The 11,275-nt window shown below is 42.5% G+C and overlaps 1 protein-coding gene across 3 annotated transcripts in view; it reads left to right on the forward strand.

Moving 5' to 3' along the window:
- The window catches only part of pdzrn3b (PDZ domain containing RING finger 3b), a 112,720-nt gene extending 109,855 nt beyond the window's left edge, over positions 1 to 2,865 (forward strand). For all 3 annotated transcript variants that reach the window (XM_034083351.1, XM_034083352.1, XM_034083353.2), the window contains one exon: positions 516 to 2,865. In XM_034083351.1, the coding sequence (XP_033939242.1) occupies positions 516 to 2,024 (1,509 nt within the window). In that variant the 3' untranslated portion in view covers positions 2,025 to 2,865. The remainder of the gene's footprint in view (positions 1 to 515) is intronic.
- Positions 2,866 to 11,275: the final 8,410 nt, after the last annotated feature.

Consider the following 11,275-nt stretch of genomic DNA (forward strand, 5'->3'; position numbering starts at 1 on the left):
AGTGGCATATGGGAAAACACATGCTCATTGAATTAGGAAAAAAAACGGTAAAGCCCTGCCAATAGGTACATATTACACTAATATGTTCCCTTAAGAAGTAGTAGTAGTAGTAGTAGTAGTAGTAGTAGTAGTAGTAGTAGTAGTAGTAGTAGTAGTAGTAGTAGTAGTAGTAGTAGTAGTAGTAGTAGTAGTAGTAAAACGGCTGAAGTCGTATTGTAGACATTAAAACATTTTATATTTCATTTGTTTTGTATTACTGGATGCTTGTGATGATGGCCTTTTCGATTTAAGGCTAGATTGAATATATTCAATAGAAAAATGTCAAATTGTTTACCGACATTAGCAGGAATCCAATAGCTCTGATAATTGTCACGTAAAAAAGTCCTGTATAGGTACACACAATACATGACATGTTCAATCATGTTAATTGCTGTATTCTGGCTCAAAATCAGTGCTTCTTCTTTCCCCTGGTATGCAGCACTATTTCTGAGTCCTTGTGTCTTGTGTTTTCTCAGAAGAAGCATGAGGAGGACGGAGGCACCACAGACACGGCCACGCTGCTGTCCAATCACCACGAGAAGGACAGCGGGGTCGGGCGCACGGACGAGAGCACGCGAAACGACGAGAGTTCGGAGCAGGAGAACCTCGGCGACGACCACACCACGGCCTCCAACACGCTGGGCAGCTGCAGGAAGCTCACCTACAGCCAGGACACGCTGGGCAGCACCGACCTGCCCTTCAGCGGGGAGTCGTTCATCTCCGCGGATTACCATGACGCCGACTTCCTGGGCATCCCGGCGGACGAGTGCGAGCGCTTCAGGGAACTCCTGGAGCTGAAGTGCCAGATGAGGAACAGTGGAGCCCAGGGTCTGTACTACCAGGGAGGTCAGGACCAGGACGGGGTGGACAAAGAGCTGGAGATGCTCAACGAGGAGCTACGCACCATCGAGCTGGAGTGCCTGAACATCGTCCACGCTCACAAGATGCAGCAGCTGAGGGAGCAGTGCCGCGAGTCCTGGATGCTCCACAACAGCGGCTTCCGCAACTACAACACCAGCATCGACGCGCGGCGCCACGAGCTCTCCGACATCACGGAGCTCCCGGAGAAATCGGACAAAGACAGCTCCAGCGCCTACAACACTGGCGAGAGCTGCCGAAGCACCCCGCTCACGTTGGAGCTTTCTCCGGACAACTCTCTTCGTCGATGCGCAGAAAATCAGGGTCCGTCTGTGGCGGCCGGCTCCACAAGCTCCAATGGTAGGGTCGTCAAACCCCTCCAGTCCCCAGTGCAGGAAGCCCCTGGCCCCAGCAGAAGCAAAGGTTCCTCAAAAGATCAAGACGGATCCCTGCAGGCCGAGAGCAAGGAGAAGAAGTCGGGAGAGTCCAGTAAATCCGGACGAAGCTCGCATCAGCCACATTCGCCGTACAAGCACGCCCACATCCCTGCACACGCCCAGCACTACCAGAGTTACATGCAGCTGATCCAGCAGAAGTCGGCCGTGGAGTACGCCCAGAGCCAGATAAGTTTGGTCAGCTTGTGCAGGGACCCAAATAGCCCCGGCGACCTGGACCCAAAGATGGAGTGGAAGGTGAAGATCCGCAGCGACGGCACGCGCTACATCACCAAGAGGCCGGTGCGCGACAAGCTGCTGAGGGAGCGAGCGCTGCGCATCCACGAGGAACGGAGCGGAATGACCACGGACGACGACGCCATAAGCGAGCTGAAGATGGGCCGCTACTGGAGCAAGGAGGAGAGGAAGCAGCACGCCGCCCGCGCCAAAGAGCAGAGGCAGCGCCGCGAGTTCATGAAGCAGAGCCGAGCCGACTGTCTCAAAGGGGAGTCCGGAGCCGAGGACAAAAAGGAGCCCAACATCATCGAACTCAGCCACAAAAAGATGAACAAAAAGAGGAATAAGAAAATATTTGACAACTGGATGACCATCCAAGAACTGCTGACCCACGGTACCAAGTCGCCAGATGGCACAAGGGTTTACAACTCGATTCTGTCCGTGACCACAGTCTAGGTGCTGCTCTGAGTGGTGGACTGTACATAGGACACTACCGATTGGTGTAGAGATTCCTGCCTCGTTCAATGTGGCAACGTTTTGTAAATAGGAAGTAAGCCCCGCCTTTCCTGGACGAACATTTCCCACCAGAAGTTCTTGAAGAGAAGTTCTTTATAATGATGGTTGGACTTGACACAAATTAGACATGGCTATGAGGATGATTTTGGAAACATTTTTCAAATTCTTACAATAACCTTTTCTACCTTTGTGCTTGCTCTTTTGAATAATGTTGGTGACTTTTCTTTGGAGGGTTTTGAAAGTGTGTAAAGACAGTGTGCCATACATAAATAAACAGCCAGCATTTACACTATATTACATTATGTTGTTTGTACTATATATCTCTTATCAGTATTTTACTGTTATGCATACGTAATGCTTTTATGGAAACACTGCTATGTTCCTGCAAGGTCGAACACGTAATCCTTTTCAAAAGGACTTTTGTAAATTAAAAAATACATTTTTGTAACAAATTCACATTTTTAGTTTTAATTTCTCTCTAACGGTGCTGATTCCCCAAAGTTAATACCGTCAGCGATGTACCATCTGTTACGTAACGTAGAGGACGTCATAACGTGACACCACTGTGTATGTACGTGTCTTTAGAGAAATAAGTTTCTCACGCTAAAATGTAAACGTCTGTGTTTGTTCAAGCACACGTTGTAGTCGCTTTTTCTTTCTTAGGGTTTCGTGTATTGGACAGAATAACAGTGTAACAAATCCTTAGTTAGCCACACAATTTGATGTCTTGTAAAATGAGAGAAATAATAAATTATTGTTTTATATATGATGAGCTTTCAAATGTTGTTGGAATTTGTTATTTGTAAGAATTGTAGGGAGACAAAAAGAGTACTGACGTGACAATAGAAAGATGAATCCTAAGTAAACCCTGCACACACTGTCACAAGGTGTGTTCTATATAGAGACTAGTTACACTTTGTTTTTCTGAAGTCTGAAAGGTAACTCCTTTTGCTCAGCTTATTTTAGGAAGTGAAACATATCTTGCAAGTCATTATAATGAGTTAGTATTGCTAAATAATGACTTGCTATCTCCAAATGATGACTTCCAAATGAATCTAAGTACAAAAATTACCGTACTTTTCGGACTATAAGCCGCGACTTTTTCCCCCATTTTTTGTGTACAGCTAACGGCCACTAGGGAACCTCCTAAATCTATGGATTTTACAGGTAAAATTAACCACCTTTAACTCTACGGGCTCTATGACCGGTCCGCGCCCGCCACCTTTAAGGGGCGGGAAAAGTTGGAGGCCGGAAAAGAGTGACACAGGTAGCGCGCCAAAGTAAAAGTGGAACCGAGAGACAGAACGAGAGCAAGACAGACGGACAATGTAGCTGCTGCGGCTCATATGACGGTGCGCTTTATAGTCCGAAAAGTACGGTATTCAAAAAATAAAATAATGACTTGACTCAAAATATTGGCATCTCCATATCTTGAATAACTATCCCAAAATAATAAGTTAGTATCTGAGGATAATAACCAAGTCACCCAATACAAGTACCTACATAACATTACTTTCAAAACCTTATTATTTCGAGGGCATACTTACTTCTTTTCCTCACATTGGCGGTAATGGGCTTCCATGGTTAATGTTTTCCTTTTATTTGCTGGAATGGCATAATATCACCAAACTCCATGAGCCAATAAGAATGATAAGAGAGTAACTTATATCACTCTAACAGGGTGACATAAAAATAATAGCAGTGTGAGAGATGACGATCAAACAAAGCCATACAAGCCCACACAGTCCCCAGAAGAGGTCCAATCAGGCACATAATTAAACACCCATGTGTGTAGGACCTTCACAATAAATTGGGACTTTAATACCTTGACACTGCAAATGTGTGTTTACAAAAGCTAACTGTACACTCCATATTAAACCCTCAACATCTACGATTCCCAGTATGACCGATGATCTGTTTTAATGCGAGGATGTACACTGGGAGGTTGTTAATAATGACACCACACAACTCTCCATATGTGAGTCTTACGGAGAAGTATTGAGCGTGGAGAGTCCAATAATCCGTCAGAGGGTGGTCCATGGTACCGGATACCGAAGAGGAGGTTTGAAAGTAAATGTTGGATTTCCTTCCAATCCAGCTTGAGTTATGTTTCCATCTGGTGCTTGTTCAGCATTACAGTTGTAGGGCTAATCAGAGCCTTCCTTGCCCTCTTGTTTAATGCATTTGTAAAGATAGGGTATTCATTCTTAATGGCCACACAGAATCAGGCACTCTGTTCATGTACATGTGCCAACTTGTGATAATGATAGCACTTCTATTGGCTGTGTTTTTTGTCAGAGCCCATGATGGGCAACAGTATGTCCGACTGGCATGGACATCAAACAATCCTATCAGGAAAGACGCCTGCTGTCCAGATCTGATGGTTGAAGGCTAAAAACAAAATGTATTTTTGGTTGTGTCCTCATTATGACAGTCTTTCCCTCACAGTTGTAGCATCCCTACATCCGCTTGTATTGCTTTTTCAAAGTGGTCATTCAGTTAAAAACTAAATATGTTGGAACCGATTGCTGGTGACGCTGATACGAGGCTCCCTCACATGGCGATATGTCCTCGCTAATGGTTTATCTATCTGACTCAAGACCTCCACCATCTGTTCGAGCGAGATGTCCCCTCAGTCCCATATGATCCTTCAATTAGCTGCTCAGTGCCTCATTAGTGAGGACAAAGGCGCCTCAGACTGCTGATACACTGCTTTTGTCATCTCCCCTCCATCAAACGCAACTTTTGTTTTCTTTTTAACGAGTAAACTAAATTAGGACAGCATAAATATTCATTAAGAGTGTGTACACGCTTGCAAAGTATAAAGCACTTACGATTCAGGACCTAGGAATTTGACTTTATCAAAACGCACACGCGTTTAATGCTTAAAATAGGTTGATCTTTAAGCTGTATATTTTATAAAAAAACAAATTGGTCGCTTGACTGTGTCTTTTAACTATACTTTTGGATGAACTTCGGCAACTTTACTGCTTTGGTTCTCACTATTGTAATCAACCTCGGTTTAAACAGCATACGGGAACTGTGTTGGGCTCTGATTAACCCACTGTTTGCCAGAACCAAGCAAAGTTAGCACTTAGCTAGTAAATATGAAGCGTTAAGCTGCTCAAAAGCCCAATATTTTTCTCAGGAGAATGTGGAGACCAAAAACAGAGCGAAAGGCAAATCAATATTGAACTTCCATTTCTTCATTTCTCCCATGTTAGATATTGTGTAAGTGTTTTGGCTAACAACAAGCACCTCGACTATTGCTGCGTTCCATTGACCTCAGAAGTTGAAGTTAGTTCAATCCGGAGAGACGTGATGTATGAAATACATGTTTATTACCGGGACACATGATATGAAGGAATAGTGATTGACGGATTACAACAAGTGAATGGAATGATGTTTGACACTTTGGCCCCGGTTTGCAGGATGATCATTCAGGAGGGGAAAACCGCTCCGATGAACCCCCGGGGTCGAGACACTGGTGGTGGTGATAAGTAGTTCGGTCCGGTCTGAAGGGAGAAGGTTTTAGCTTGGCCCTGTATTAGGAGACAGGAGGCGAAGAGGTGGAGGAGGGTTGCGCGTCGACACCTGAAATGACAGCTGACGGAGAGGGAGGAGCAGATTTAAAGGGGTTAGCGGGTGTGGTGATTGGCTAGCCGGGGAGTAACGCCCCTGATCACTTAATGAGAGGAGAGTATTGAAGTGACGGGTAACACCAGAGGAGTCCTGATTGAACTTGCGCTGAGCTACATTAAGACATCACACCCACATTTCTCAGTTCAAAAAATCTGCAAATTAGGAAAACTAGTTCTAGATACGTTAACCGAACAATGCTATCTTTTTGCATACAAACATTGTAACATCATGTCCACAGATCGAAGTTGGACAGTAACCTTCTATCACTGATTCAATAATACACAAATAAGACTATTGATTGTGCTAATAAACGGTTTAATGCTACAGCTTTGACTTATGTCGACGGGCGAGCAACCGTCTTTTGAGGTTGGGGTTATACAGCCTTTACAAATCTGAGCTGCGGCGTTCCTTGAAATTCCAACTGGGAACCTATAAATTCCGACTTTCCAATTGAAATGCAGCACAGCATAACTCCCGGTATTATACGTCGACATGTAAAACCATTGAAGTGGTTATTTGAAGTAGCTTGGTCATGGTCACAACCTTGAAACACCACCCTTGTTCAACTCTTCCACAACACACACCTGCATTAATTATGTGAAAGCCTTAAAAAACATTTCAAAGGTCTGTGGTTCTTTTCTTTTTTTAAGTCTGACCTGGTATTTTACACAGTTATCTTTTGTTCCTATGTTTGACTCTGCCTCACTAAAGGGGGGTGATTATGATAATGAGAGCAGCCAGGGTGCAAGCTCAGCCTCTTCCTCTTGTGTCTGCTGGAGAATAATTGATTACTCCACCGAAGGCCTGACCGAACCCAAGCCCTGTGATTTATGTCTGGGTACAAGTCTCTGTACACACTCTTTTAATGGGAGATAACAATATGGCATGCAAGGCACACAAAAAGCTCTCGCAATCAATTCTGGGATACACCCCTCCCCCTTGCCCCTCTGAATGCTGGGAGATTAGTCGACCCACCACCCCCATGTATTTTTATTATCTCTGGGGATGAAAGTGTTTGTCTCGTTTGACAGTCCTGTGTTTGGGCGGGAGAGCGGGACTCATCATTTTAAATGTCAGCGTGGGGAACAGACTGACATTCCAGTGTACTCATCCATTAGCTGATAAGGAGGCGTCTGCTGATTCTGATGCTGCTTCACAGAGAGCACTACGGAGCTCTGATGTTCTCCACAAGCACAGACTTCATCCTCAGATTGCCATTTTGAAAAGTAGAATGTCATGATCATTTCACAGCTGGCGTGAAGCTCAATCCAAGGGACCAGTTGTGGCAGAGAATTCTACTTTTAGGGATTTTTCGCAGGTATAAAAACATATATATATTTTGACTTTACCTTGCAGCAGGGGTAAAAATCTGATTGTTTTTATGCACGTATTCATAATATTTTGAAATACTATATTGTGTTTTGTTATATATTTGTACTCATACACCTGTGAAATATTACCATTTCTTTATATAGTTTGAACTTACTATACTCTGACTTTTGTTGGTATTTTTAAGACATACTATACCATATATACTTAACTAAGGCATTTTCATATGTTCCACATACTATACTACGCCATTTTCTCTTGCTGTTTCGATATATTTGGATGTGTCATCCTTTCTGATATTTGATAGGCTACTAATTATGTCATTGTCAATTTCTTTGCTTTGACTCACCATGTGTTTTCTATGGTAATTTAAAAATACTATACTATGTCGTTTTATTTGTATATATTTGTATATTTATCGTATGCAGCAAATACATTTTTCTGTAAAGATATACATTGTTGAAGATATGCCAGATTCACGAGAGGGGGATGGTAGAGCTGGTCGATGTGCCGCGGCTGGTCCTCGGATAGTCCCCGCCCACATGTAAACCCCTGCCTTGGAGGCATCATAGCTCCAGCAAGTGCAGCAGGTGCCGACACTGTGTTAGCACATCTTTGATTAAAGAGGACGAGCTGCTGGATCAACAGAAACAAATGCTGAACCACGTATTCACAGTCTGCATCATGTCTGAACGTCAGTCAAAAAGATTGTTCTTAGATGTGGAGGCATGTCCTCAGAGCTTTTAGTGTCTGACCTCGGAATATTTTGTTCCAAAAAACGTAATATTCACAATAATAACGAACCCAAAAGAATATTGCTGATGTAAAATTGCAGCTCATTAGTTACCTATGTGTTTATGTAGATACCCTACCAAAGTAGTTTGGTGTATTTTCTTCCAAAATATGATTAGTGGATAAACAAAATGGGCTGTGAACTGGGTCAATGTGTAATAATCCACTACTCTGCAAATAACTGTAGGCTATATTACTCACTTCTGTATTTTGACTAAATCTCAATAATGTTAAACAATGAAATACAAGCATCTGATAAACTGGGGATCGTTTAGAAGAAGTGACAACTACATCGCATTTTACAGCGTTTCATCACTCGCGTTGCAATCTGGAGCAACGGGTTTGTTTGCTGTGAAATCGCACGTGACAGCCGGGATGGATGAACAAATCTGCAAAGGTAGCCTGCTAAACATTTCACATACATACAAATGAATAATAACACGCACAGGCTATTGGGATTTATCACAAGAACGGTAGGGAATGACACAGAGGAATAACGATGATGAATGGCAGCACAGGAACATGTTGTTTACCTGCAGGAGATAAGAAGAACCTCAGTCAGAATAACAGTGGTTTATTGATCCTGCTGTCTTTATGAGTGACCTGTCAACTGTACGCGTTTTCTCCGTCTTCAAGTCATTTCAAACCAAAGCTGTTCAAAGTTACACCGTTTTTTATAACAGCAGCACGTAATGGGTTTAGTAAAAATGCTCTTTGGTTTGCTTCTCTTTTAAGTCCAAAAACTAAAAGTCATGATGCGATGGATTCACACCGGCTAATCAAATCAAGCCAGGGACGCAATGGCCCCAATAGAGAGGTGCAGGAATGAGAACTAAAACCCAAGGATATATCGTTTTACATCTCCCTGTTCCCTCGTCTCCCTTAGAGATAAAGTGAGAAGTTCGGTCATCCGGGAGGGACTCGGTGTTGAGCCGCTCCTCCTTCGCGTCGAAAGAAGCCAGTTGAGGTGGTTCGGGCACCTAGTTAGGATGCCACCTGGGCACCTCTCTAGGGAGGTGTTCCAGGCACGTCCAGCTGGGAAGAGACCAAGGGGTAGACCTAGGACCAGGTGGAGGGATTATATCTCTTCGCTGGCCTGGGAGCGCCTTGGGATCCCCCAGTCAGAGCTGGTTGATGTGGCCAGGGAAAAGAAAGTTTGGGGCTCTCTGCTGGAACTGCTACCCCCGCGACCCGACCACGGATAAGCGGGAGAAGATGGATGGATGGATGGATGTTCCCTCGTTTCAAAGTCAACATGTTTTTGAAAGTGTTTTTGGTTAGAAGCCATAATTAAGGTCTGTGGTTAACGGTTACGTTTTCGCCAAGTAATAAAAAAGACTTCCCTCCTGAATGTCAGAATGTCCCTCGTGTCACAAAAGCAGCGGCTGCCATGAATTGACTTAATCGACTACTATCTGTCATCACGCCGAACGTTAGCCGCCGTTAGCTTAGCGGTGCTGAAGTGAAGTCATGTGACCATGATATAGCTCGCTTTTTACTTTTGTCGATGGGGAGATTATTAGTTTAGTCAATTTATTGAACATGTCAGAAACAAAAAAATATAACAATAATATATATATATATATATTCTCTTTTTTTCACTCAGATTAATAATTATAACAAAGTACCAACAAAAAAAAAAATAACAAACCAAAAAATAATAATAATAATGTTCAGATAGTCTCTGTTCATGTTCAACAGGGGCAAGAAGAAGCTTAAACAAACGTTTCTGGTCCTACCCCCTCTAACATATATTTTTCTTATAAAACATTAGGTCATCGTCATCGCGACATGTTTGTCTTGTTCATCTTTTTTTTTTTAATTTTTTTTTTTTTTACAAAACAATCAGAAAGAAATTACTTTTTACAATTACAAGAAATAACAACAAATGGGATTTTACAGGTCCTGTTCATAACCATTAATGATTTGACTCCTAAATAATACTTTCATTTTAGATAGACTTGTACAATATTTCAGTGCATCGTTACAGTTATTCCACAGACTAACACCTTTTGATGAGATGCAATGAAGTTTGGCATTTGTTCGTACGGGTGGTTTTTTTGAAAATGCAGTTTCCTCTCAACATGTGTATGCTTTCTCTCTGTGTGAAAAGTCCCTGGATATTATGAGGTAATTGTTGATTTGCGGCTTTGAACATAATTTGAATAGTAGTAGTAGTAGTAATTATCCTGCTGAACAAAACGTGCAAATATCATAAAATAAAGATCTGCAATGTTTCAAAATCAAATGGAAAAGGGTGATTGTTAAGGTAGCCCTTGCGATGCTAATTTCAGGTTCGTTCTACAAAATAATGTCATCAATGCATCAATCTATGGCTTTCATCCAACTACCTCTGTCACCCTTGCTTTGACCAGTGGCGAGCCGTCAGGGCCCTCTAGGCCCTCTGTGAGGGCCTAAGATATTCTAAAAAATAATATTTGAAAACATTAAAAAAAAAAAACGTTTTTTTTTTTAAATATTATTTTTTATATTTTTTTGTTGTTACATTTTTCATTAGTTTTACCAAAATAACTTGATTTAATTGTATTTAAAATAATATTTCCAAAGAAATAAATCCTTCGAATCTGCCTGTTCAGTTTCTGTTGGAATGTGAAGGGTTAAATGCCGTCTCTGCGAGTTATGTGAAGACCGGAGGGCTTGTTGGTCCCTCTCTACATTCACAGAGGGCCAGCTATAGTAACTCAATGAGAGAGTAATGTCAAATGACAGTACAATTGACCAATCATATCTTCCCTCTAAATGGGCGGGCTTTATTTTCGCGGACTTTATGACAGGTTCCGCCCGCTGTGAGGTCTATGCAAGTGGTGCAGTGACGCGTCCTAAAGCCCGGAAGTAAGCTTCGCTCAGATTCCCTCGACAGAAAGCAGTGGGATTTCTCCATAAGGTTTTGGAAAATAGCTGGAAATAAGGTCTGTGGAAAACGAACCTGTTAGATAAATGCACGTTGTGTTCAGCCGGATAATATCCACATGTCTACCCTACTTTTATTATTTTCGAATCATAAATCTAATCGATAGATTTATGATCGATAGATTTATAATTAGCATAAGTTCGTTCTTGATGGCTCACTTCAGTGATAGTGAGGACATCTTTGCGAAATTATTAACCGAGTCATTTTAAAGATTGAGTTACAATGATAAACTGGAGTGGCAAAGGATCAGCTGCATGACCCGCAAGTGCTTCATCCAAAAGAACAGGAGGATGGACTTTGTGTTTCAGTGATTTGATCATCAAAGGTAGGCCTAAGTCATTTTCAATGCGGGCCGCCGTGCCGACTTAATTCATTTGTAAGTGCTACTTGGCTGTGTGTGCCCTGTCATGATAGGTGTAGGTATAAATGATGTTATTTTGTGTGGTAGAGGGTCGCTGTCATTGATGCGTTTCACCCCAGACCGCTGTTTTGATAT

This window comes from Pseudochaenichthys georgianus, chromosome 5 (assembly GCF_902827115.2).
Source record: "Pseudochaenichthys georgianus chromosome 5, fPseGeo1.2, whole genome shotgun sequence".
Lineage (NCBI taxonomy): Eukaryota > Metazoa > Chordata > Actinopteri > Perciformes > Channichthyidae > Pseudochaenichthys > Pseudochaenichthys georgianus.